Here is a 25,449-nt window from a genome sequence, read left to right on the forward strand (position 1 = left end):
AGAGGTAACAGCCAGCAGCAGAGGTTCTCTTTGGGGTTCTCTGTAGAGTTTTATTTTTCTGGTGCAGGTCTGAGGCCTACCAGGCCTGGTGGTGGTGGCTGGTAGCCGGCAGCCTGGGGCTGGCCTGATGGTGATGGCTGGTAGCTGGTAGCCTGGGGCTGGCCTGGTGGTAGTGGCTGGTAGCTGGCAGCCTGGGGCTGGCCCGGTGGTGGCTGGTAGCAGGTAGCCTGGGGCTGGCCTGGTAGCTGGTAGCTGGTTGCTGGTGCAGGGCTGGTGGAAGCTCAGCTACAGGCCACAGTCCACAGAGCAAATAAAAGCTCCAAAAAAGTCCACAAATCAGCGAATGGAAAAATTATAAGATCAAATGATGACTACTACTTACTAAAGGTAAAAAGGTTTAAAAAAAAAAAAAAAAAATGTTTAAAAGTACTAAAAACCAACAAAGAAATACCAAACACTAACAAACATTCAGCACAGACAATGTGGATGCTGCCATACCTGCTGTCAATCACCAACAACATGGCCTATCCACCACCCGCAGGCTTTACCTAACCAGGCAGTCTCCGGAAGACTAACTCATGTGGTGACACTAATATAACCTAACATAAAACATTTAACACTAGGGGAGCTCCAGTAGCTCACCGCGTATCTCGGCGCTATTTCGGCGTCGGGGACAACCGTGCGCGTCACGGATCTGGGGTACACGAGTTCGACTCCCGGACTCGCCGTATTCTCTCAGAGTGTCTTCCCCGCTGACGTTTATAACAAACCAAACCGTTTGAAAATCGCGATTGAGAATTTTGCAAGCTATGGTTATTTCAATAGTACATGCACCATAGACTGAATGAGTGGGCGTGCTGCCTGTGGCAAGATGGCCGCCATGTGGCAACGTCGGTCTCCATTGGCCAGCAACGCAGGTGAGTCATCTAGTCTTACATATATCTATGTTTCCCCCCCCCCCCTATACCAGAATGACAATAGGTTCAGCCAGCGAGACTAGTCAAATATTGGACACGGTGTAGCATTGTGTTTAAATGTGGTATGACATGGTGTGATGTTGTGTTGCGATGTTACTGTAAGATGGAAAGAAATCCCAACCGGAGCATGACATAAGAGCAAAATGGGCACTGTGTGAATATGGTCAATTGTCTATATGGTTGTGTGCAACATAAACAAATTTGAACTCTTGTGCATGCCATGTGTTGTGGTGGTGGTGTTTTAAAAAGCAACCAAAACAGATTTTGCTCAGATCTCCCTTCCCATTGAAGAGGCATTGAAGATGTGTTTCATTGTGTTTTATTAGGACGGGGTGATGGGAGGCATTGTGTTTTATTAGGACGGGGTGCAGGGGTGATGGGAGGAAAGCTGAAGAAGGCAACAAAACAATTGGCTGAGGAGCAGGAACACCTAACCCAGACGCTAGCTGCAGGGAGACGCTCTGCCACCGGGGGACCTTCCAGGATTAAAGGAGCAAAACATTGAGGATGGGTGGTTCCTGGCTGAAGACCCATAGGCACAGGAGGAGGTGCGGCAGGCAGTAATGCCCAGCAGGTTATACTAGCTACCTGTACATTTACAGGAACAAAACATTTCCATTGGCATATCTGAGAGTTTATCCATGTGTAAGGTAAGGTGCCTATAGAGTGAATAACTAAACAATATTCTCCAGTCTATAGATTTAGATGGCTTACAAATAGTTCTTCTGAGGGAAGACATTCAGAAAGTAAATAGAGAGAAAGAAAATATTCTGTTGGAAAATCTAAACGGAAAATAAACAAAATAAACATGAAAAGAACAATCAACGAAAATCAGCATCTGACATATTATGTATGTGGCCAAGAGCAGTGTGATAGTCTACCAACACATTCATACGTTCCTCCTCTAATCAGTGATGGTGATTCGATTTTGAGTTACCAGGAAGCACTGTTGGACCAGTGGTTCTCAGTACGTGTGTGTGTGTGTGTGTGTGTGTGTGTGTGTGTGTGTGTGTGTGTGTGTGTGTGTGTGTGTGTGTGTGTGTGTGTGTGTGTGTGTGTGTGTGTGTGTGTGTGTGTGTGTGTGTGTGTGTGTGTGTGTGTGTGTGTGTGTGTGTGTGTGTGTGCCTGCCTGTGTGTGTGCCTGCCTGCGTGCGTGCGTGTGTGTGTGTGTGAGATGAGCACAGGCATCAACAGACTTTCCCAGGGGCAGGACATCCTACAAAGAGCACTTCCTTAAAAACGATGTCCTACTGTATAGAGGTATGGCCTATTCCCTATGAATATTAACAAATAGTATTCCTCTGTTTTTGAGATTTACCACAGAAATACTGTTGTGATTCATCATAGTATCTCTATAGTGGAATATTATGTACATTTACGGTGAATCACTATAGTACGCCTGTGGTGCTACCATAGAAACACTATAGTAGTATTATTATAGTATTTATAGTGAGTCTGCCCTTTTTTCAAAGTTCCTATAATAATTATATGGTTCAGTCCAGCTTGAATTGAATGATATAATTATGGAATTTGAAAAAGGGCAAAAGTGCACGATTCAAGGCTATAGCATAGTGTAACTTTAAATTTGATTCAATAAATTCACACAAAGTTAATACATTTAGTGCTGCCATTTGGGAAAGTCCACCAGCACACTGTGCTTGCTGTTCCTGTCAGGTGATTGATTACATAAAGTTGCGCGGGGGTGGGAGGCTGTAACAAAAACAAGGTTATGTACATGCATACAAGTAAATGAAATACAAAATGATAGTAGCAATATTATACAAGGACAACAATAAATAAGGGAGAGAGAAGGAAAGGGAGAGAGGGAAAAAGAGAAAGGGAAAAAGAGAAAGGAAGAGTGAGAACCAGAGGGAGAGAGAGGGAGAGCGAGAACCAGAGGGAGAGAGAGAAGAAAGGGGGAGAGGGAGGGAGGTAGGTGAGGGGGCTTAGGGGGAGGAGAGAATAGTCTGAGGGCTATGCGTGCGATTGGGAGGCAGTCAGCAGGTGCAACAGTCAGTTAAGATCTGTTGCAGATTTTGTTTAAAAGCAGTGAGCGATGTGAGGGCAAAGTGTTTAAGGGTGTTTTGTAATGTGTTCCAGTCAGATGCAGCAGCAAATCGGAAGGCGTTGCGTCCAGAAACCGTGCAGGCTTTGGGGATGGTGAGTTTGATGAAGTTGCTGGACCTTAGGTTGTAGTTAGAAGTGGAGACGTGCAGAAGGGAGGAGAGGTAGAGAGGTGTTTTACCAAGTATGGTTTTGTAAATTATTTGAAGCCAGTGAAGAAGCCTTCTGGTGTGAAGAGATGTCCAGTCCACCAGGTTATGAAGGTCACAATGGTGAAGGGTGCACTAGTGGCAAAACGGATGGCGGAATGATGGAGTATGTCGAGTTTTCTGAGGGCACGCTGGGATGCCATTCTATAGATGGTGTCGCCATAGTCGAATATAGGGAGGATGGTCATCTTGACAAGAGTGTGTTTGGCCGAGCGGGTGAAGGAAGCTTTGTTGCGATACAGGAAGCTCAGACAAGCTTTGACTTTGGCCTGCAGCTGTTTTATGTGAGTAGAGAAGGAAAGGGATGGGTCTAGCCAGAGGCCAAGGTATTTATAAGAGGTAACAAACTCCAGCTCTGAGCCGTCGGCACAGGTGATTTTAGGGGTGCTAGAAGCAGACATGGCCGGTTAGCCTTCGGGAGATTTGTTAGTTGGGCAATGCCTAGGCTAACCGGCCATGTCCGCTTCCATTCATTGTGCTAAGCTAGGCTAACGTGCAGCCAGATAGCTTTCTACTGAACGCACAGAGAGAAATCTGATATCTTATCTTCTTGTCTCTCTCTGGAGAAGACGGTAAGCTAATTTCCCAAAATGTTGGCGTGTTCCGAGTATGCACTGAATTAGGAAAATCTGCTTTTAGCTTCTGTGCCCCCAGTGTTTTGCAAAGCACTTTAAAACGCAATACTTTAAGTTAAAATCTATAATAGCCAACCATTTCACCACAGTCTGTTTATTTTTTATTTTTTATTAATTTAAATTGTTTAATTGACTTCTGTTTCTATATGTTTTTTTGTATTATGTCGACCTCTCGATGTTATTGTAAATAAGAGCTTGCTCTCAATGATCTTTCGAGATTAAATAAAGATTGAATGAATGAATGAATGAATGAATGAATGAATGAATGAATGAATGAATGAATGAATGAATGAATGAATGAATGAATGCATGAATGAATTAATGAATTAATAGTACATAAAAGAAAAACAGGAATACTGCAGTTTTAATTTTGAGGCACTGTGAACCAAACACAAGACGCCTTTGAATGTTTGTAAACAAAAAAAACGCAGTGAAACGGCAACTTTTCATCCAATGTTCCTCAATTAGTTTAAATAGAATGTACGTATATCATAGAATCTTTTCATTTAGCTGAGTTTTGAATTTAAATGTACTAGCCGGGATCCAGACTCCTGAATCGCCCCTGTGTCTGGCCTTTTTTCAAAGTTTCTATAATAATTCTATGGCTCAGTTCAGCTAGAATAAATGATAGAATAGAATAAGGGAAAAAGTTAGCGATTCGGGGAGCTGGTTCAAGGCTAGCATAGTGCAACTTTAAATTTGATTCAATAAATTCACACAAAGTTAATACAATTAGTGCTACCATTTGGGAAAGTCCACCAGCACACTGTGCTTTCTGTTCCTGTCAGGTGATTGATTACATAAATCTTTGTGTGATACTGTATGTCCAAGTCATCAATAATTTGATGTACTGTGGAATTTTGTTGTTTTCCGCCAGTGTTTGAGAACTGAGGGCCAGTGTTGAACTACATTCAGTACCACATACTGTACATCTCACTCTGCAGTCCTTCATGTCGTGTCTCGCTGTACAGAGAAACTTGTTGATTGCAGCTTCTCAGTTTCTCATGGTTGCCGTATTCTGAGTCCAATAACGTGGTTTACATGAATGTCCTGTTGGCTCAGTCTCACAATGTCTCTTCATGTCAGTGATACTTTTATTTTGTGTTGTGTATGTGTGTGTGTTTGTGTGTGTGTGTGTGTGTGTATGTCCGTTTCTCTTCAAGATGGGCTGTCTCAAACTCAGCTCACTGTCTCCAGAGACGATGGGCATCCGGCTCTCCACGTGGAACCTCACCAGGTGAGTTACACTGAAGAACACCTGGTCCCGAGTCCGCACCTGAAGACACACACACACACACACACACACACACACACACACACACACACACAACAACTCATCTTGTGCCCAGGTTAACAACTCATTTTAAGAATGACCCCAAGACAGTTGTGTCAGTGTTTATGAACTCCCCCCCCTTAAGCTATCAGTAATGTGAGGGTCAGAAATGTAATGTATATGGAGCAACCCCAGATTTGACATCACTGATGTTCTTTCGTGATTTCTATCTTTAGGGGAGAACTGCCCTGGGGCACAGGAAGAACATTGTGTAAATTCTTAAAATATTTGGCCTTCCCCTTTAGGTCCCCACCTCTGGAACCACAAGTACCCCTGCTGACCTAGGATAAAATCCTGCCAGAACCTTCTCCCTACTCTGTCTCCCTCTCAGCCTTCCTGCTGTCTCAATAAACAATCTTCTCTCCTGTGTTTTCTTCTCAGCCTTCCTACTGTCTCGATAAACAACCTTCTCTCCTGTGTCTCCCCTACTCTGTCTCCTTCTCAGCCTTCCTGCTGTCTCAATAAAGAACTTTCTCTCCTGTGTCTCCCTCTCAGCCTTCCTGCTGTCTCAATAAACAACCTTCTCTCCTGTGTCTCCCTCTCAGCCTTCCTGCTGTCTCAATAAACAACCTTCTCTCCTGTGTTTTCTTCTCAGCCTTCCTACTGTCTTGATAAGCGGCATGTGGTGTAGTGGTTAACACTGTCGCCTCACAGCAAGAAGGTCCAGGGTTCGATTCCCGCTTGGGGACCAGGTTTTCCATGATGCCAGGTACTCAGGTGGGGTATCTCCCAGGCCTTTCTGTGTGGAGTGTGCATGTTCTCCCCGTGCTCGCAAGGGTTTCCCCCCCGATAAGATAAACCCAATGGAAAAACATGCACAACAGATCGCTAACGCTGTGGCGTCCTTGACGAAGACGGACAGGAGCACTTGGATTGGTCCCCGGGGCGCGGCTCACGTTGACGCCCTATCTGCTCCCGGCTGCCCATGCGGGGAAGGACAACGGGATGGGAAAAGTGCAGAGAGACATTTCATCGGCGACTCAGTGTGTGTGTTCCTGTGGGTCGCCCATCTCGCGTGTGTGTGTTAAACTGCATGACAAATAAAGACTTCTAGTCTAACAATTAATAATAAACAACCTTCTCTCCTTTTCTTCACTTCACTAACCGATGAAATGTTAAACCATCCCGAGTACTCATTTATAATAGGTGCAGATTTTAATGCCATTTGGAATCCAAGGATGGACAAATCTTACCTCGCCTTTTCCAGCGAACAAAAAAATTCATCTAAAGCATTAAAAGATTGGTCAAAGACTACAGGGGTAAATGATTTATGGCGTTCACTTAATCCCACGACCCGAAAGTACTCCTGTCGATCGGCGAGACATAACACATTATCCAGAATTGATTATGTCTTTGCATCCCAGAGACTATTTGATAAATATGAAGTGGAAATGATACCCAATGCACTATCAGATCACTGTTATTTACTCCTAAAAGCAACATTTGGTATACTATCTTCCCGGGCCCCAAGATGGCGTTTTAATTCGATGCTGCTTAACAACAAGGAATTCATTACACAACTCAAAGAAGCTCTCACAGTATTCCTACGGGAGAATGCAAACGCGGTGCAAGACCCCAGAATAATATGGATGTCGGTAAAGGGTATGATCAAGGATTTCACGGATAGATTTTCCTCCATAATGCGCAAGAATCAATGCACAAAACTGTCTGAAATGGAAACGCTTTACTCAACGTTATTTAATTCTTTAAAATACAACAACTCAACTAGACTAGAAAATCATGTAAACGTACTAAAAACAGAGATCAACGCCATATACAGACAAAAATCGGAAATGCAAATACGCAGCACAAGACAACAGCAGTACTCCCAAGGTTCTAAACCTAGTCACCTATTAGCCATGCGATTAAGAATTAATGCAAAATTCGCAGATATAACTGCCATTAGAAAACAACAAGTACTTGTAACAGACCCCAAAATAATAAACGATACATTCAAAGAATTCTACTCCGACTTATATAAATCAGAAACGACCTTTGATCAAAACAAAATGGACACATATCTAAATCAAATTATTCTCCCTAAACTTTCGGAGGACGACGCTAAACAGTTAGAAGCACCGATCACACTAGAGGAACTCAAGAAGGCCATATCCGAAATGAAAAATGGTAAGGCTCCTGGAAGAGACGGTATCCCATCAGAAATGTACCTTTCTTGTTGGGACATAATTGGACCCTTATTACTAAATATGATCTTATACTCAGTCAAGGAGGGGAGCTTCCATAAACACGACAATATTGCACTCATTTCAGTCCTTCTCAAAAAAGACAAAGACCCCACCGAGTGCGGTAGTTACAGACCCTTAAGCCTCCTCGGAACCGATGTCAAACTGTACTCTAAGGTATTAGCCATCAGATTACAAAAGCATATGACGTCTTTAGTTCATCCGGACCAAACTGGCTTCATAAGAGGTCGCCTAATCAGTGATAACATAAGACGAATACTGCACGTACTAGATGCAGACAAAGAAGACACCATACCTAAGGCGATGCTGTCCCTGGATGCTATGAAAGCCTTTGACAGGCTGGAATGGTCATTTTTATGGGCAGTATTAGAAAGGATGGGGTTAGGAAAAGGATTCATTGATATGATTAAAGTATTATACAAAGACCCATCGGCCATGATTACAACAGGTACATTCATCTCCAAAATCTTTCCGGTATCACGCTCAGCCAGACAGGGTTGCCCTCTTAGTCCCGGACTATTCGATCTATCATTAGAGCCTTTAGCACAATATATAAGACAATCCCAATACATAGAACCAATCGTAATCAAGGGCACACAACATAAAATTAGCTTATATGCGGACGACGTAATATTGTTCATGCAAAGCCCCAACACCACATTGCCTCATCTACTCAAGTTGATAGAGAACTTTGGTGATTTATCAGGATTTAAAATAAATTGGCCGAAGTCGGCTTTCCTTCCACTTAACACCCTTGCAAAAAAAGACACAACCCTTCCAGGTGAGATACCCATGGTAAAACATTTTAGATGCTTGGGTGTGGAAATATTTCCTACCATAAGACAAACGGTGAAGAACAATTACACAAAAATACAAAACAAAATCAAAGACGACCTGGACAGGTGGGCAAAACTTAAAAACTCAGTACAGGCAAGGGTATCAATAGTTAAGATGGATGTACTACCAAGAATCAACTTCATCAGTTCAATGCTACCGTTACCCCCTCCAGAGGGTTACTGGAAAAGATTACACTCCTCCACATACAAATTTATTTGGAATAACAAACCACCTCGCATAAAAAGATCCACCGCACAGAGAAATAAAGCAGACGGTGGCTTGGCAGTTCCAGATTTTTTCCAATATTTTAAGGCATACACATTAAGACCATTGACAATATGGTTTGATCCCCAGGCATTGGTATCCTGGAGAAAATTGGAAGAAAACATAGTAGCCCCACATAGACTGAAGGACATAGCACACACTAAACTACCAATCAAGCACTGTGAGCGGAAATTTGGCCCCATAATTACCCATGCAATCCGGATATGGCGTGAAACACACAAAAAATATCCTAACCCTCAAAAATGGCATAATCATACCCCCATATTCAATAACAATGCACTCTTAATGGAAAAACGTCCTATAAGATTCCCTATATGGGAAGAGCAAGGCATACACTCATTAGGGGATATTTTTAATAACCAGGGTTTTTGTAGTTATGGAGAAATATGCACAAAGTTTAACCTCACTGAGTCCACATGGCTTTTTTACATACAGTTACGCCTATGTTTGAGGTCTCACGGTGTTCCATTAGACATACCAGTTGAACACCACAGATACCACAAATTCTTCTATGAAAGAGAAACATTGAGAGGTTTTGTATCAGGTTTTTATTATCAATTACTAACGTCCTCGTATGAAACCCTCCAACTAGACTCTGTCTGGAGGAGGGATATACCAGACCTGGAAAGTGACTTTGATTGGCAAGAAGCATGGGCAAATGTCCGTCTCACATCAAGGAACCCGGACCATCAACAAATCAATCTTAACTATATTCACAGGACATACTTGACTCCTATAAGGCTGAACAGAATGGGCCTTAAACAAGACTCAAAATGCTCCCAATGTACAAATGGAGACAAAGGGACATTTATGCACATGTATTGGGACTGCCCACCAGTTAAGACATTCTGGAAAGATGTGACCCATCAATTATCAAAACTCGTATCTTGGAATATACCAGTACACCCCTCTGTATTACTATTGAATGATGTTTTTGAGTTTACAGTAAATCCACAGCTAAAGAGATTGGTTTTATCGGGTATCACAGTAGCTAAAAAAACTGATCGCATCACGCTGGTTTCAACCGGAAAAAATGTGCCGGAAGGTTTGGTCTCTTACATATCTCGATGTGATTTATCAAGAAATATCTACAGCAAGAATTCTGGGTCTCAACGAATCCAAAATGTCAATGTGGTTAGAAGTGGTGGAGAGAATAAAAGCTAGCTTATAATGGTAGTGTCTGGTTAGGAGTGAGGGATAATGGAGGTACTATCCAAGGAGGGGTCCGGGAGGGGGGGGTTCGAGCTGGAGCATATGTGTGTAGGGTTTTAGAAAATAGGTATTAGGGGTATATCCTGTATAAGGCATTTGTATAATTGGTAATTTCGTTGGATATACACTATATACGTTAAAATATTATTATAGACTTTTTTTTTGTTTTCTTTTTCTGTACTTGCATGTCATTTTAGCCACCTTGACTGTTAGTTTCATTATGCATTATGTGTTGAGTACTGACTTTTAATAATTTTTGTTTTGCAATAAAAAAAAAAAAAAAACGTCTCTCCTGTGTCTCCCCTACTCTGTCTCCTTCTCAGCCTTCCTACTGTCTCGATAAACAACCTTCTCTCCTGTCTCCCCTACTCTGCCTCCTTCTCAGCCTTTATACTGTCTCAATAAACAACCTTCTCTCCTGTGTCTTCTTCTCAGCCTTCCTACTGTCTCGATAAACAACCTTCTCTCCTGTGTTTCCCCTACTCTGTCTCCTTCTCAGCCTTCCTACTGTCTCGATAAACAACCTTCTCTCCTGTGTTTCCCCTACTCTGTCTCCTTCTCAGCCTTCCTACTGTCTCGATAAACAACCTTCTCTCCTGTGTCTCCCCTACTCTGTCTTCTTCTCAGCCTTCCTACTGTCTCAATAAAGAACATTCTCTCCTGTGTCTCCTTCTCAGCCTTCCTGCTGTCTGGATTAGGGGTTTAATTAGCACAGGTTCCACCCATGGCAATAATGTACTGTATGCACTCATGGAAGGCACTTTGGATAGAATCCTCCATTAAATGACATATGTTTTGTTGTCCATGTTACATTACATTATGTTATAAACACAGCACACATACAGTACCTGTCCCTGTGGGTCAACAAGCAGTAGGTGTCTTACATTAGCGCCCTCCATTCCGCTAAGAACATACTGTCCAGAGGCTGAGCTACTCTCGCGAACCAGGAAGTCTCCACTGCACGAAAGTAGTGACTCTGCCTGATCTCTCCCTAAGCTGAGAGAGAGAGAGAGAGAGAGAGAGAGAGAGAGAGAGAGTGTGAGAGAGAGAGTGTGTGAGAGAGAGAGAGAGAGAGAGAGAGAGAGAGAGAGAGAGAGTGTGTGAGAGGGGTGTGTGTGTGTGTGTGTGTGTGTGTGTGTGTGTGTGTGTGTGTGTGTGTGTGTGTGTGTGTGTGTGTGTGTGTGTGTGTGTGTGTGTGTGAAGGAGTCAGAAAATGGTAGATGGCTAGCTGAGGTTAAAGTAACATTTTGGCCATATACCTTCAGTACTGGATGACATGCAAAGCTTGGAACTGTCTAGCAGTTAGTGGTCCCCACCAGGGTTGCAAATAAATACATAGATGTATAGTATATGTGTGTTGATTATAACCTTATCCGCCAGATTGTCTCTTACATAGAATCTGGGAAGTCGTCCTTTAAAACTGTTTGTAACTTTCATAACTTGCAGTCATCTCGCTGTCATCATACCTAAACCATGCCTGTAGCTGCCAGTAGTTAATAATAATACATATAATGATTTTTAGAACTCAAAGACACTTTACACTAAGCATAAAAATAAATACACAGGGATGAAAGGGGGGGGGGGCTACCTGGAGACAGTGTAGAAAAGATGGTCTTGAGGTGTGATTGGAAAATTGGGAGAGACTATTGAGTCTCTAATGTTTTAGGCTTAGGGGAAGGAGTTCCAGAGCCTGGGATCTGCCCTGGAGAAGGCTCTGTCCCCAAAACTGCGAAAGTTGGACTTGGGGGTGGAGAGAAGATAGGCTGAGGTGGATCTGAGGGACAGAGAGGATTGGTATGGGGAGAGGAGGTCAGTGAGATATGTAGGGGCCAGTTGTTGAAGGGCTTTGTAAGCGAGGACCAGGATTTATTTTCTTTACAAGTCTGGTGGATGTGTTCTGAACCAGTAAGAGTCTATTGATGGAGCAGCACTGATGCCATTGAGGAGTGAGTTGCAGTCAAGATGGGAGGAGATGAAGGCGTGGATCAGTGTTTCAGCAGCAGGGTGTGAGAGAGAGAGAGAGAGAGAGAGAGAGAGAGAGAGAGAGAGAGAGAGAGAGGTGCTAGAAGAAGGATTTTATAATTTGGCGGATATGGGTGGAGAGTGGTGTCAATAATGGTGAGTGTAACTGTGGCCATTATATGGTTTCATCATTTATGTTATTTCAGTTTAAGTGTAATATTTGAGAATGTATTTATGTTTCATTTCTTATTTTCTTTATTATTTAATTTGCTACAATTTATAATATATTCATTTTGACGTCTGGTCATATGTGGTGTCCCGTTAGGCTGCTGTTGTGTTGTTACATTTGGGTCTGATTAAGACACCTGCGAGCAAGCGGCAGGGATGTTGGGAGACTGGGACTCATTAAAACACCTGCGAGCAAGCAGCAGGACAGAGACGAGTTGTACAGGCTCTCTAGATTCGAAGAGTGTACGACTATGTGTAGTGTACCACTAAGACTGTTACCAAGAACAGAAGAACAAGACCCCTTTGTTATGTAGCATGCAGCCAACGAGGTAATTAATGTTTGTTTGTATTTTGCTTTTCTGATGTATTGTTTTCATATCGTGTATATTATTGTTTGTGTTGACCTGACGCAACGTATATGTTTCTGTTTAAGTTTTCACGGTGGATTGGAGGACCAAGCCTTGAATAAACCCGTTGAAAGGAAACCACTTGTGTCTGCAGTGCTTGAAGGAGTTACAGTGAGCATGGGGTCATTGCTTCTGCTCAGGGTGGACTTGGAGCCGATGAGGAGGAATTCAGTTTAGTTACTGTTGAGTTTGAGGACATTTTGTTGCATCCAGGCAGATTTATTGCAGACAGGCGGTGAAAGATGGGTGGGTTGTGGTGGAAAATTAAGTGTAGAACTAGAGCCAGCTGGGTGCATTGCCTAATTCTGGTGAGCAAGATATTGTCGCTCATGGTATCAAAGGCTGCACTCTGGTCAAGGAGGATGAGGATGCGCCAGTGTCAGCAGAGGTGGGGAAGTCATTGTGGGCGAAATACAGACTGCAAGGTTATTGCAGGTGGGTTAGGAGTTGTGTGGACTTAGTTCCTCAAAGGACGCCGATTGGTCTGAACCACTGTGGCACAAGCGCATAACTTGAGCCTGACAAGATGGATTCTCTAATGATCTCTGTTATTTTATGACTATGAGCATTGGACACAGATGGCTACTTCTCAACATAGTGAAGCCCATTTATTTTCTCAGGAAGCCCACATCCTCCAACTACTAGGTGGTGGTATATTATTGTAGTATAAACACTCTATGATATTATAAACACATGAAGCCAGCTGCTATGCAAGGTTACTGTATGTATATTGATTATGAAGAGGTAAGAATGACTAGCCACCTGCCATGGAACCAGCCTTCCTCCTGGAGCAGGTCCTGGGTTTCAGACACCACTGAAGAGATGGAGAAGGATGGTAGAGGAAGAGGGAAGTTAAACCACAGACTAGAGACACACAAGAACATGCACATGCATGCGTACACACACACACACACACATGCACACACCCACAGTATGCATACTTGCTTTGTAGTAGGCTCGCCAAGTGTTATAGATTGCTCTCTTACTTACCAGCAGGTGGAGCTACAGCGTCTTCTATGATGGAGCAGTTCTCATACAGGGAAACAGGCTGGGAGGAACAGCCCTGCAACAAGAACAGATGACTCATACACACAAGAGGACAGAGATGTTTGTGTGTGCCTGAGCAGAAATGAATGTGTCTGCATTTTCACACGTGCAGTGTGTGTGTGTGTGTGTGTGTGTGTGTGTGTGTGTGTGTGTGTGTGTGTGTGTGTGTGTGTGTGTGTGTGTGTGTGTGTGTGTGTGTGTGTGTGTGTGTGTGTGTGTGTGTGTGTGTGTGTGTGTGTGTGTGTGTGTGTGTGTGTGTGTGTGTGTGTGTGTGTGTGTGTGTGTGTGTGTGTGTGTGTGTGTGTGTGTGTGTGTGTGTGTGTGTGTGTGTGTGTGTGTGTGTGTGTGTGTGCGTGCGTGCGTGCGTGCGCACGTGTTTTGATGTGGACATAGACTTGATGCAGACCCTCTGTGTTCCAGCATCCGGTTCAGTTGCTCCCTCTCTGATACGCAGGTCCTGTATTCCACCAGGAGGGGGCATCTTTCCAGGGATCTCATTGTAGTAGTCATGGTGCTGACTGCTCACTCTGCCCCCATGGTCGTTGTAGTCCTTTATGGTCTTTTCGGGACTCCAGTCATTGATTCCAACGTCTGACCTGCACACAGTTCAACAGAGGTTCACTTTATTCCCCTGCTTGTGGGAGGGCTGAGACTGTAGGACTGCATTGCTGCCGACACCACATACACACATACAGTACAGTACACAAATACATTACATACACATTTGGGCTATAATGGGAAAGAAGCAAAATTATAAAGAAGATATTCCAAATGCCTTGGTTGAAGGGACATAAACACTGTAAATTATTTGGACAATGAGTAGCTACTCTCCCCTGTTTATTTTGTATTTATTTATTTGAATTGTATTCATCCCATTTTGTATCTCTTCTAATTTATCTATATTAGTACTATTGTCTGTATAGTATACCTGTTGAGTTTATGTGTTATATATGATTGCATGTAACTGCTTAACTGTTTCCACAAGAGGGCGCTATAGGCGCAAGGAGACGTAGCTATTGGAACTGACGTCAGGTAAGAGGGTATATAAGGGATTGTTCCCTCCCCCTCGATCTCTTCCTCCGTCGCCTCTCACAGAGAGAAGGTCTCATGGTGCATAAGCTATGTGTGAAATAATAAACCACGCCAAAGGCTAAAGAACGACCTTGTCGTCATGACCAAGTTATTGTTGCTCCCCAGGTGACTCTGTCAACAATACCTATATATTATTAAGTATTTTTGTATCACCTGCATCTATAAAATGTATTTTTGTGATATGTTGTTTTTTCTCATGTGCAAATAAAACATTATACATAATATATAACATAATAACTAAACAAAACTAAACAAAATATCAAATGCAGTTAGATAATCAGACACCTTTCAGTCACATACTGCTCTCAATTGACGATTAGGTTGGTACAAAATTAGGCAGACAGAACAATAACAGAATACTTCAAAGATACAACACAAAGACACACACACACATGTCAGCAATACCATCAGAGAGCAACATAGTGCAACAGAAAACAAACCTGATGTTGTTGGGGAGGAGAGAGTCAGTGTGGCTGAGGAGCTGGCGAAAGCGGGTTTCAAAGGCCTGGCCAATGCTGTTGATGACCTCACAAGCCCTACCCTGCGAACACTCCAGGATGTGACACGCTAGGGCAGGGAGGGAGAGAGAAAGAGAAAGTTAAAGAGCAGAGAGAGAGGGAGAGTGAGAGAGGGGGGGCAGACAGAGGGAGAGAGAGAAAGAGACAGTATGGGAAAGAGAGAGAAAGACAAAGAGAGAGTATTATGTCTCTCTATCCTGAAGACTATACATTTGAGGGAATAGAGATGAGAAGAAAAAAAAACCTTGAGAAGAAAATGTCCCTTAAAAACTGCCATCTTTTTTTTATCCACTTTTTCTCCTCTTTTTCTATTTTTTCTCCCATCCCAATTTAGCCGTGCCAATTATCCCCTCCCCTGTCTTGAACGTTGCTCGCATATGCCCCCCACTGGTCAGTTGTATGGAGGATAGAAGCCTTGCATCACATGTCCCCTCCGATACATGTGGAGGCAGCCTGTCACATCTTTTCAAGTAATTTTTCTTCTCCAAATGACACAGTTCAGCTACAAGGTGAGGATGACTGAAGTCATGTGACAAGCAGATAGGGAAAGGTACAAAACCTATCCCCCTACCTACCTCTCTGGTTGACAGGGTCTTTGGCGACATAAGCGATGTAATCTGCCATGTCCTACAGATACAGAGAAAAGGGTTTGAGAGCACTGACCATATTCATACAGTGGCCATTTCGCTCTTATGTCACACTCAGGTTGGGATTTCTTTCCACCTTGGGTGGTAACAGGGTTCAATGAAATCCCAACGTGATGACATGACACAAGAGTAAAATGGCCACTGTGTTAATATGATCCATGATTTATAGGCCTCAAATGTGTACACTCTCCTTCTTTCTCTAATAGTTCATTTTTGTCTCTTTTAGTATGACTGAGTTGTGTTTGTGTCAGTGTCCTCTAATAAAGGCCAACTGACAACAGTAGTATTTCAAGTAGAGTTGCACAGGTTGACTTGTTGATGTTGTACCCACCACAGCTCATGTGGATTTTTAAGGGGGGAAAAAACACACATCAATAACTCAAACCATTGTGGAAAGGAGGGAGTTGTGGCGGGGCCGGCCTGGGGAGTTACTCCTTGGGTCAACAGGAAACAACCCAACCTCCTATTAAAGGCAGCCAACTGAGCGGTAATTAGCCTAAATCAAATTACACACTCTGTCTGTCTGTCTGTCTGTCTGTCTGTCTGTCTGTCTGTCTGTCTGTCTGTCTGTCTGTCTGTCTGTCTGTCTGTCTGTCTGTCTGTCTGTCTGTCTGTCTGTCTGTCTGTCTGTCTGTCTGTCTGTCTGTCTGTCTCTGTGTGTGTGTGTGTGTGTGTGTGTGTGTGTGTGTGTGTGTGTGTGTGTGTGTGTGTGTGTGTGTGTGTGTGTGTGTGTGTGTGTGTGTGTGTGTGTGTGTGTGTGTGTGTGTGCATTTGTGCGCGTGTCTGGCCGCTTGTGTGTTTGTGCATGCGTATGTAAGCCCATGCGTGTGTCTGTCTGTCTGTGTCTCTGAGTGTGTACACATACTGGATCTCCTCCTGAGGCGAATGAGATAGACTGCATAGGATGGTGGGCTATAGTCTGATGGAGAGATAGAGACAGGGAAAGACAGAGTTTTATCTCAGTGATGTGATAGATTACAGTAGCAGCCACTACTTATGAGAGAGACAGAGAACGAGGGAGGGAGAGGGAGATAGAGAGAGATAGAGAGAGGGGGAGCAGAGATAGAGGGAAGGAGAGAGAGAGCGAGTAGATGTTGTTACTGTACCTGTAAGGAGCTGGCTGTGGTCAGGGTCACACTGTGAGTGCTGACAGTCAGAATGATGTTGTATCCAGAGTACTGCAGGTTGCTCTGACCCAGAACTGAAGACAGCCCCTTGTAAAAAGGCTGGTAATGACAAAATCACTGTAATTTGATGTATTTGTGTAATGGGTTAATTGTGTGTGTGGAGACAGGAGTAACACCTGTGAAAAGGAAGTTATATACAGGTGTGTTTATTTACCCTTTTACTTCTTAGAGCTGTCTTGGCTCCTGATGTCCTTTCACATAGTCTGCTGATTGCCTCTCTGCAAAACATGTACACATACATACACACACACACACACGCACGCACGCACGCACGCACGCACGCACACACACACACACACACACACGCACCCCAAACACAGAAACCTCTGTGATAATATGATCATGTACTGTATCGACATGTCACATGATGCATGTGAAGAGTATAATGGGAAGGAAGCTAAGTTATTAAGGAGATATTCTAAATGTCTTTCATGGAGATTCAATTTGACAGTAGATGTAGAAGTCATTATATTTATACCATATGTACCTTGGTTATCATAGTCAACTAAACCATTCTGTCTGCCTCCAGAACGGACTGAAGGTTAAACAGACGAAGAGTTAGTGAACCCCTGCATGACAAAAAAGTGTTGTACCTCATTAAGTCTGCATTTGTGCCTCATTGTCTTTCACTGTACTTAGATTGTACTTAGGTTGTACTTTAGTTTGTATATTGTATTGTATATTGTATATTGTTATTCCTCCTTTACTTTTTTTACTGTATGAAGCACATTCTCAGGGGCTCATACAGAACAAAGCATTTCACTGTGAAGTAAGTACATGTACGTTTATATGTGACATAACAAATTCAATAATAATTCAAACTTTAACTTCTGGCTAAGTGCAGGGCAGGTCACTGTTACAAAGTCCAGCTTCTCGCTGAGCAAACCTGAGGAAGCAGGAAGTGAGACCAGTTTTCTCCATTGTCTTTTATCTCATGCAAAACCTTTATTATTAAATATTATTATTAATTGTTTTGAATTTTCAATTGGATATGACAAATAGATGTTACATGACGAACAACATTGACAAAACAAGAGCAACCTTAAAAAAGGGGGTTACAGAAGCCTGAAACAAACCTATTTCGGACATATTTCAGATAATCTTCCAAAACCAGTCAATCATGTCTCCCTACCATCCGACTTCCATACAAAGCCTACTACCCAGTACTTTCCTCAGCTGCCAATATATTTTCCCTACACCATTTTGCTCAATAAAATCCAGAAATGGACCCAAAACCTTCTCAAAGGTGCCTTGTTTACCACTAACCATGTATGGTATCCTTTCCATTTGTCATACAAGATGACATTTCCCTCAGCCATTGGGCAATACTAGGCCTGTTCACAGTTTCTCACAAGTCTTTAATTGGGAATTGACTGGGTACAGCCCCAGGATAAACACTTTGGGATGAAGAGGCACATCTACTGATATTATTTGAGATATCATATGCGATATCTCCTTCCAGAACTCTTTCACTTGTCCACAGACCCACATACAGTGAAATAGAGTCCCTTTGGAGTCACTGCACTTGAAGCATGTATCCGGAAAAGCACTATTCAATTATTCAACTTAACCGGAGTCACATGTATTTGCATCAACCAGTTGTAATGCAAGAGTTTTAGCCATGTGTTTACAATCTGTGTCTGAGTCTGTGTTCTCCCCCAAAACAGCCAACTCTAGCAGCACAGCTGCTTTCAATTAATGTCTGAGGTAGAGCTGAGCTGCCCAACAGTACCAATGGATATTAGGCTAATTCAGGCTAATCTATTCATTTAGTTATTCATTCTCTAAAAGAAAATACAAAAAAGAGGCCAGAAGTGTGGGGTTAGCATCATAATCAAGTTTGCATAATTTATTTTGTACCGTGAAGACGCCCCAAAATATTTAATTAGGTCTAGAATTACAGGTATAGAGTTGCACAAATCAGTAAGAAACAGAATTACATCATCAGCATAAGGCGCAATTCGATGATCCATTGGATCTATTTTGATACCTGAGATAGCCGGGTGTGATCTAATAGCCATAGCTAAAGGCTTGATGGCAAGAATAAACAAGAGTGGGGACAGAGAACAACCCTGTCGAGACCCTCTGCAAATGTAGAAAGGCATAGAAATCCTTATTAGAAAGCATATCTGCAGTGGGATTAGTTTATAATATCCTTATCAATTTACAAAAATTCCCACCATGACCAAAATTACCTAGCACTTCAAAAAGGTCCAATGACAGGATTACAGTGTCTGACAACCCCTTTTTAGTATGTAGGACATTTAGCACTCCCCTAATATTGTAAAAAGCCTTTGGTCTTTACCCACTGCACCCTCTAAACCTTCTCGCAAGTCGTTTACAGAGTATCTTAGTGTCGGAGTTTAAAAGTAAAATGACCTGATGGAAATCACATTTGGTGTGCAGCTTTAGGGATGCATCAAAATAAAAATTATTGTCAGAAAAAAGCACAATAACTGAAAATAAATAAATTAGTCACTGTCTGTGTTTGTGGATGGGGCAGACAAGTACCTTGGTGCCATTTGTGCCAGCTCTGGAAAGCGGCCTTGATTGGTCCTCCAATATCCAAGAAGGCTATCGCGACAGTACTTGTTCCGCGATATAAAGACCATTACTTTGATGTGGAGGAAATACAGCATGCACGCGTTGCGATGAAGTACAGGGGTTCAGAGTCAGGAGTGTATTGCGCTCACAGAACAGCATGGGTTGCCGGCACTGGTCATCAACAAAGCTTTTCCCCCCGACAAAAACGAGACGAGACGTCACGTTAATGGAGATCATGTGACACTAACGTGACAAAATTATTCATGCATGTCGTTGACTAAAAACGACGACACAAAATGTAGTTTGCAAAATAAAATCTTGTTAAACGTTTATTCAACTTCAACGTCAACACTGTTACTTGCTACTTGCTAGCTAACAGGAACTCGTTTGCTGACAGGAAAGTAACAAACATAATTGTCCAAGCGGAACCCTTATCCCCAACACATCGTTCCGTGGGTGAATTATTGTAAGTTCTGGGGTTTTGTGTGTTGCTCTAGTTGTATGGTCTTAGGGGCACCACTGTTATGCTGGGGGTGTTGTTTCCCCCCGGGAGATATGGGAGGACGGACCGGATGTTACGTTGTTGTTGTGAAGCTAGCATATTATAGCAGGTAACTGTGTTGTGTATGAGAAGGGAAGTATCAACTTGTAAAACCCCATATTGAGCTGGAAATAAACCACCATACAGAAAAGGAAACTCTCCTCTTTCTTCCCTACATTACTGCATGACGGATCGCTACATTATGTTGCTCCACCACAATAGAACACTTTAAATAGCTTACATAAGTCTAACCAGCTAGCACTAACATTAGCTTTTTTAGCTCACGCCAACTTATGAGGCTATAACTGAGTGGCGAAACAAAAAACACTAAATCGAAACTAAAAAAAGACTAAAACAAAAATGCTTAGACCTGTAGCTGACTAAAACTTGACTAAACGAAAAATAGATAAAGGTGACTAAATATGATGAAAACGAAAAAGAGCATTTGAGACATGACTAAGACGAAAACGAAAATTAAATATAGCTGACAAAATTAGCACTGCTTGGCGGCAACATTTGCTTCAGGCTTTCTCATAGGAAGTGAACGCTTTGCGGTTGGGGTTTGAACACGTCATCAATAGCCACAGGAGAGCATAGAGCCATAGAGATAATCTAATTAGGTGGAAACAACATCATCGTCTATACTTTTGCTACAAGAAAAAAAAATAATAATAAATACACACATTTTGTCAAAATGTTCAGCCTTTTCACTCTGTGTTATTAATTGCTATTTTCGGTGACTGCATTTCAGTGCATTCCTAACAATTTTCATAACAAACCCTGTGTAAAGAAGACTAACAGAAACTGAAACTGTAACACAAATTCTAATAATTTGTATTTTATGAAATTATGAATAATAATCTCAAAATCACAATAACATGGTATATGTGCCTATATTTTTGTAGCCTAAGTGTAATTCTGTAGAACGTTCTGGCCTTCTTCCATTGAGTTGACTCTAACATGGTTGAGATGGCTGTCACCAGAAAGCTACAGTACTGATTAGGTAAGGTGCGGGTCTGATGGTCACAGCATTGTACAGACATACAAAAGTAACATTATCCCTCTTCCCAGGAGGCAATAGGCCAAGTATATTCCTCATCCTTGAAAACAAATTACACTTGATGGACTCAGTCTCTGTCTGTCTGTCCCCCCCCCTCTCTCAGCACCCCCCCCCCGCCCCCTCTCTCTCACTCCCTCTCTCTTTTACAATAATAGCAGGGATAATTAGGAGGAAATTCATGTAATTTAATTTTCTGGTCCATCATTCAGAGAGCTCCAGTGATTATTTGCCTCTGGGGCTTGTCATCCAGCACCATAGGATGTAAACATAAAACAGGGGGAAATACCCCCGGGGTTATGGAATATTATATTTTAACTTGATTTCCCCTCCGTGACTATTGTGAATTTACACCTTGGATGGTGAAAATACTCAAAAGGCATGGGATTCTTATTTTCTTTACTAACAAACACCAACATCATTCAGTCACACATATTTCTCTTATAGTTGTCATAGTGACTCTTTGTTCTCTTTGTACTGATTGATTTGTACATTTTCATAGTCTGAGTCTGTGTGTGTGTGTTTGTGTGTGTGGGGAGGGGGGGGGGGGGGGGGGATCCCCCTTACCGTGTGACTTGCATTCTTGTGTCAAAGTCCAGGGCTCTCATTGACTGGGTCACCTCCAGGCTACCCATGTACTACAGAGACAGAGACACAGCAGCAGTCACACACTGACTCAAACAACTTTTTCCCCAATACACTTGGGAACAAATACACACTGATACACGCTAACACACCAATGCTTTTGAATGTTCACATGTAAAGGGGAGGGTTAGAGCAAGCCGACTCTGGTTACTCTGTGGCTATCTTTCTACTCCTATTCCGGTTGGCCAAGAGCTTCACCAGAACAGCCTCTATAGGCTGGATCCACGATGAGTAAAGTCTGCTGATGGATACCATACTCAAAATCAATATATGCAGACTTGTGTGTGTGCATGTGCATGCTTTATGGAGGACAGTGAGTCCATCAGTACAGAGCTCACGAGCCCTGCTCCTAATCAGCCATGTGGACACACCTCCGGTCACACACATTCTCTCTCTCTCTCTCTCATTCTCTCTCTCTCTCTCTCTCTCTCTCTCTCTCTCTCTCTCTCTCTCTCTCTCTCTCTCTCTCTCTCTCTCTCTCTCTCTCTCTCTCTCTCTCTCTCACACACACTCACACACTCACACACTCACACACTCACACACACACTCACACACACACACACACACACACACACACACACACACACACACACACACACACACACACACACACACACGCGCGCGCGCGCACGCACGCACGCACACAGCGGATCCAGAGAGGAGCATAGAGCCAGGATGAGTCACTACTGCCCACACAGGAAGCCTGTGAGGGAGGGGGTGGATATGGGAGATAGTGAGGTGGGTGGTATAGGCCAAGAAGCATGTGAGCATGTCTGTCTATGTGTGAGTTTCTGTATTTGTTTGTTTGTGTGTGTACATATGGATGTAAGTTGTACTTTATTCATTTTTACTTTTTGATACTTTGAACTATTAACACACACACACACACACACACACACACACACACAAAATTATTCCTCTGGATTTCACCAATCCTAACCACTTAGGAGCAGTGGCCAGTCACAGACGGCCAGTACCTTGCTCAAGGGCAATGGCAGGAGTGCCTAGCTTGAATGTCTTTTACAGACCTGGGAGGAAACCCGCGCAGACAAGGGGAGAACATGCAGAATCCACACAGAAAACAAGGTCTTTAGAAAAGGTCTATATGTTGACAACGTGTCCTTGACAACAATGCGGATGCTAGTCCCAGTCAGCATGGTTGTTTACTTTCACATCAGTGACCAAACCCTTCTTACATGTATATAATTCAAACCCAGGACCTTCTTGTTTGTGAGGAAACAGTGCTAACTAGGGCTGCTCCATTATGGCAAAAATCCTAATCACGATTATTAAACATTTATTACTCAATGATATGAGATCATCATATGACGACGATGAATTAGTTTTACCTTTACTTTCTGTCATCTTCTACATTAAGTTACCAAAGACGTTTTAAAAGACCGGAGAAATGCGCCGTGGCTCTCTTGTCCCTCTCAACACGAGCTGCAACTACTGTTTGGGTTTGGGCGGGGGGGCGGAGCGGAGCGCACCCCTGTGAGGGAAGGGTGCGCTGCATTTACAACACAAGACAAAATTAGAGCAACACGGCATGCGGCACAATAATCGTTGTATCTCGATTATCTTGTTTTTATGATCGTGGGAAGCCAAAATCGTCATTGAAATTGAAACTGGATTAATCGCCCAGCCCTAGCGCTAGCCACTGCTCCACTGTACCCACCCACTGTGGATGTGTGTTCATGGTTGAGGGATTTTAACTATACTGTATGGGACCCTGAATCACATATCATAGATATACAGATATACTGTACAGCATATTCAAGTAAAAGCTCTGAATATTATTCTGATGCATTTTGGTCAAATGAGAGGGAAACAAGCTAAAGAACACCCTTCCACACAACGAGTGAGTTTATAATTTTGCATCTATAACCTGCACAGATAGGATGGGGTACACACTATGACAGACTGTACCTTAATGTGTCGATGAACCACTCTGCTCTCTGGCCCAAGTGTGCCATGTCCCCATGTGCCACAGGAAGTCTTCACGCTGGACAGACTGTCTCTGTGTGAGCGAAGGGGACATCCTGGGGTCCAGGGGAAACTGGCCATCCGGTGTAGAGTGATGGGTCTCTGGGTGCAGCGTAGAGCCGAGTTAGTCGCGTTGTCGCAGGGGGTCAGGGGCACAGGAAGAGAGGTTTGACTGCAGAGTCTCTGTTTGGGTTCTGAGTTCCAGTGTGTTTCAGATAAGGCTCTGTCTGTGCTTCCGTCCCCGTGTCTGTGTGTCTGTCCCCTCAGGCCCAATAGTGAGGTTGGGCTGTGCAGTCTGATGCCAGCCATGCGGGGGATGAAGCCCCTCAGGGTGAAGGAACCCTGGTCCCTGGGGGTCTGGGGTCCCAGCTGGGCAGGGTCAGAGGTCAGGCAGAGCTCAGCCTTCAGTGGCAGGGTTCCCTGGGGCCGGTCCTCCAGAGAGGTCAACGAATCGTTTCTCAGACGGCTGTACTTGGTGCGCTGCAGCATACCTTTGACAAACATGAAAGATATTATACTGTAGATGGACAGACAGTGATTTGTTTCCCCTGTGCTAATTATATCAATATAATGTCTGCTGGGGTAGTGATCCTACCTGGGAGGAATCCTGACTGTGCTTTGAGCATGGGCAGGGTCTTCTCTCTCATAGTCAGAGGCCAGGAAGAGAGGAACCCCTGGAACAAAGGAGAGAGAAGATATGCAGCAGGAATTTGTCTTGATGAAGATGATGATTCAACCAAGGGGTGTCAGCATCTAAACTGTGGAAACAGCAGAAAAAGAAAGTTTAAGTTAAGGAAATGTGTCCTCCTTTATTTGACCCATCCTAACTACTTGGGAGCAGTGGGCAGCCACAGTGCAGCGCCCGGAAACCAACTCCAGTTGTAATGCCAGTACCTTGGTCAAGGGGCGGTGGCAGGAGCATATCTACTGTAGCACGCATGTACATACATAGGAAAGGAAAGAAGAACGGCATGAAGTGCCCCCCTTTGTGTCCAATTACCAATAATCCATCTTTCCTGAAAAGTAGCTATTTTTAGCAGCAAACGTATTGTGTCCTAAGTACCAGAATTGCATTTTCACTGATTTGTAATAATCCAACTCACCTGTGTGCAACTGAATTTGTGGGACTGGTGATGTCCTCCTGTGTAGTCTAGGGTCCAACATGCTCCACTCTGCCCAATACCGAATAAAAAACATGCTACACACACATTCTCATTCTCTCTGTGCCTTAGTGGCTAGGTTTTTCTCTCTCTCACTCACTTCCCTCCCCCTCCCCCTCTCTCTCTCACAGTGAGGCAGAGCAGGATTGTGCAGCTCTCATGAATGAACTTTTCTTTTTTTTATGAATGAGCAGCTCTCTCTCCCTCCAACTGCGCATGGAGAGGGATGTGTGAATGGAGCGGAAGAGAGATTGACAGACGGCCCCTCGGGCACTCTACCCACCTCCCCTCCCTTCCCCTCTCATAAACTACCAGCCAATCACAGCTAGGCAGGGTGACTCATGCACAGTTGACTCAGTGAACAAGTGAAGCCCATAGAATTATATAAAAAGGTGAAGCTCTACCGTTCCTCATTGTTAGGGGATATGGTTTAACTATAGCTGGATTTAGATGTGTTTTAATTGGCTGATGACTCTGTCATGGATTTAGATGTGTTTTAATTGGCTGATGACTCTGTCATGGATTTAGATGTGTTTTAATTGGCTGATGACTGTCATGGATTTGTCATTGGTGAGTCTAGGAATGTAATCTATTTTCTGACTGATCTGTTGTCAATTAGGTGTGTTTTTCCTGTTCTGTCAATTAGGTCTGTTGTCACATTTTACCAGAGTA

General features: G+C 43.3%; 1 protein-coding gene across 1 annotated transcript; it reads right to left on the reverse strand.

Moving 5' to 3' along the window:
* Positions 1-4,231: 4,231 nt before the first annotated feature.
* Positions 4,232-24,849, reverse strand: LOC311247049 (SHC-transforming protein 1-like). Its single transcript, XM_084337342.1, has 14 exons — positions 24,721-24,849; positions 24,213-24,375; positions 23,561-24,108; positions 21,554-21,624; positions 16,999-17,062; positions 16,764-16,883; positions 16,523-16,576; positions 15,586-15,637; positions 14,933-15,059; positions 13,807-13,996; positions 13,344-13,416; positions 13,116-13,167; positions 10,605-10,752; positions 4,232-5,161 (listed from the first exon to the last, which is right to left on the reverse strand). The coding sequence occupies exons 2-14, from the start codon at positions 24,262-24,264 to the stop codon at positions 4,880-4,882; spliced, it is 1,833 nt and encodes a 610-aa protein (XP_084193468.1). The 5' UTR covers positions 24,265-24,375; positions 24,721-24,849; the 3' UTR covers positions 4,232-4,879.
* Positions 24,850-25,449: the final 600 nt, after the last annotated feature.

The sequence above is a fragment of the Notolepis coatsorum genome (assembly GCF_963971535.1).
Source record: "Notolepis coatsorum genome assembly, chromosome: 20".
Taxonomy (NCBI): domain Eukaryota; kingdom Metazoa; phylum Chordata; class Actinopteri; order Aulopiformes; family Paralepididae; genus Notolepis; species Notolepis coatsorum.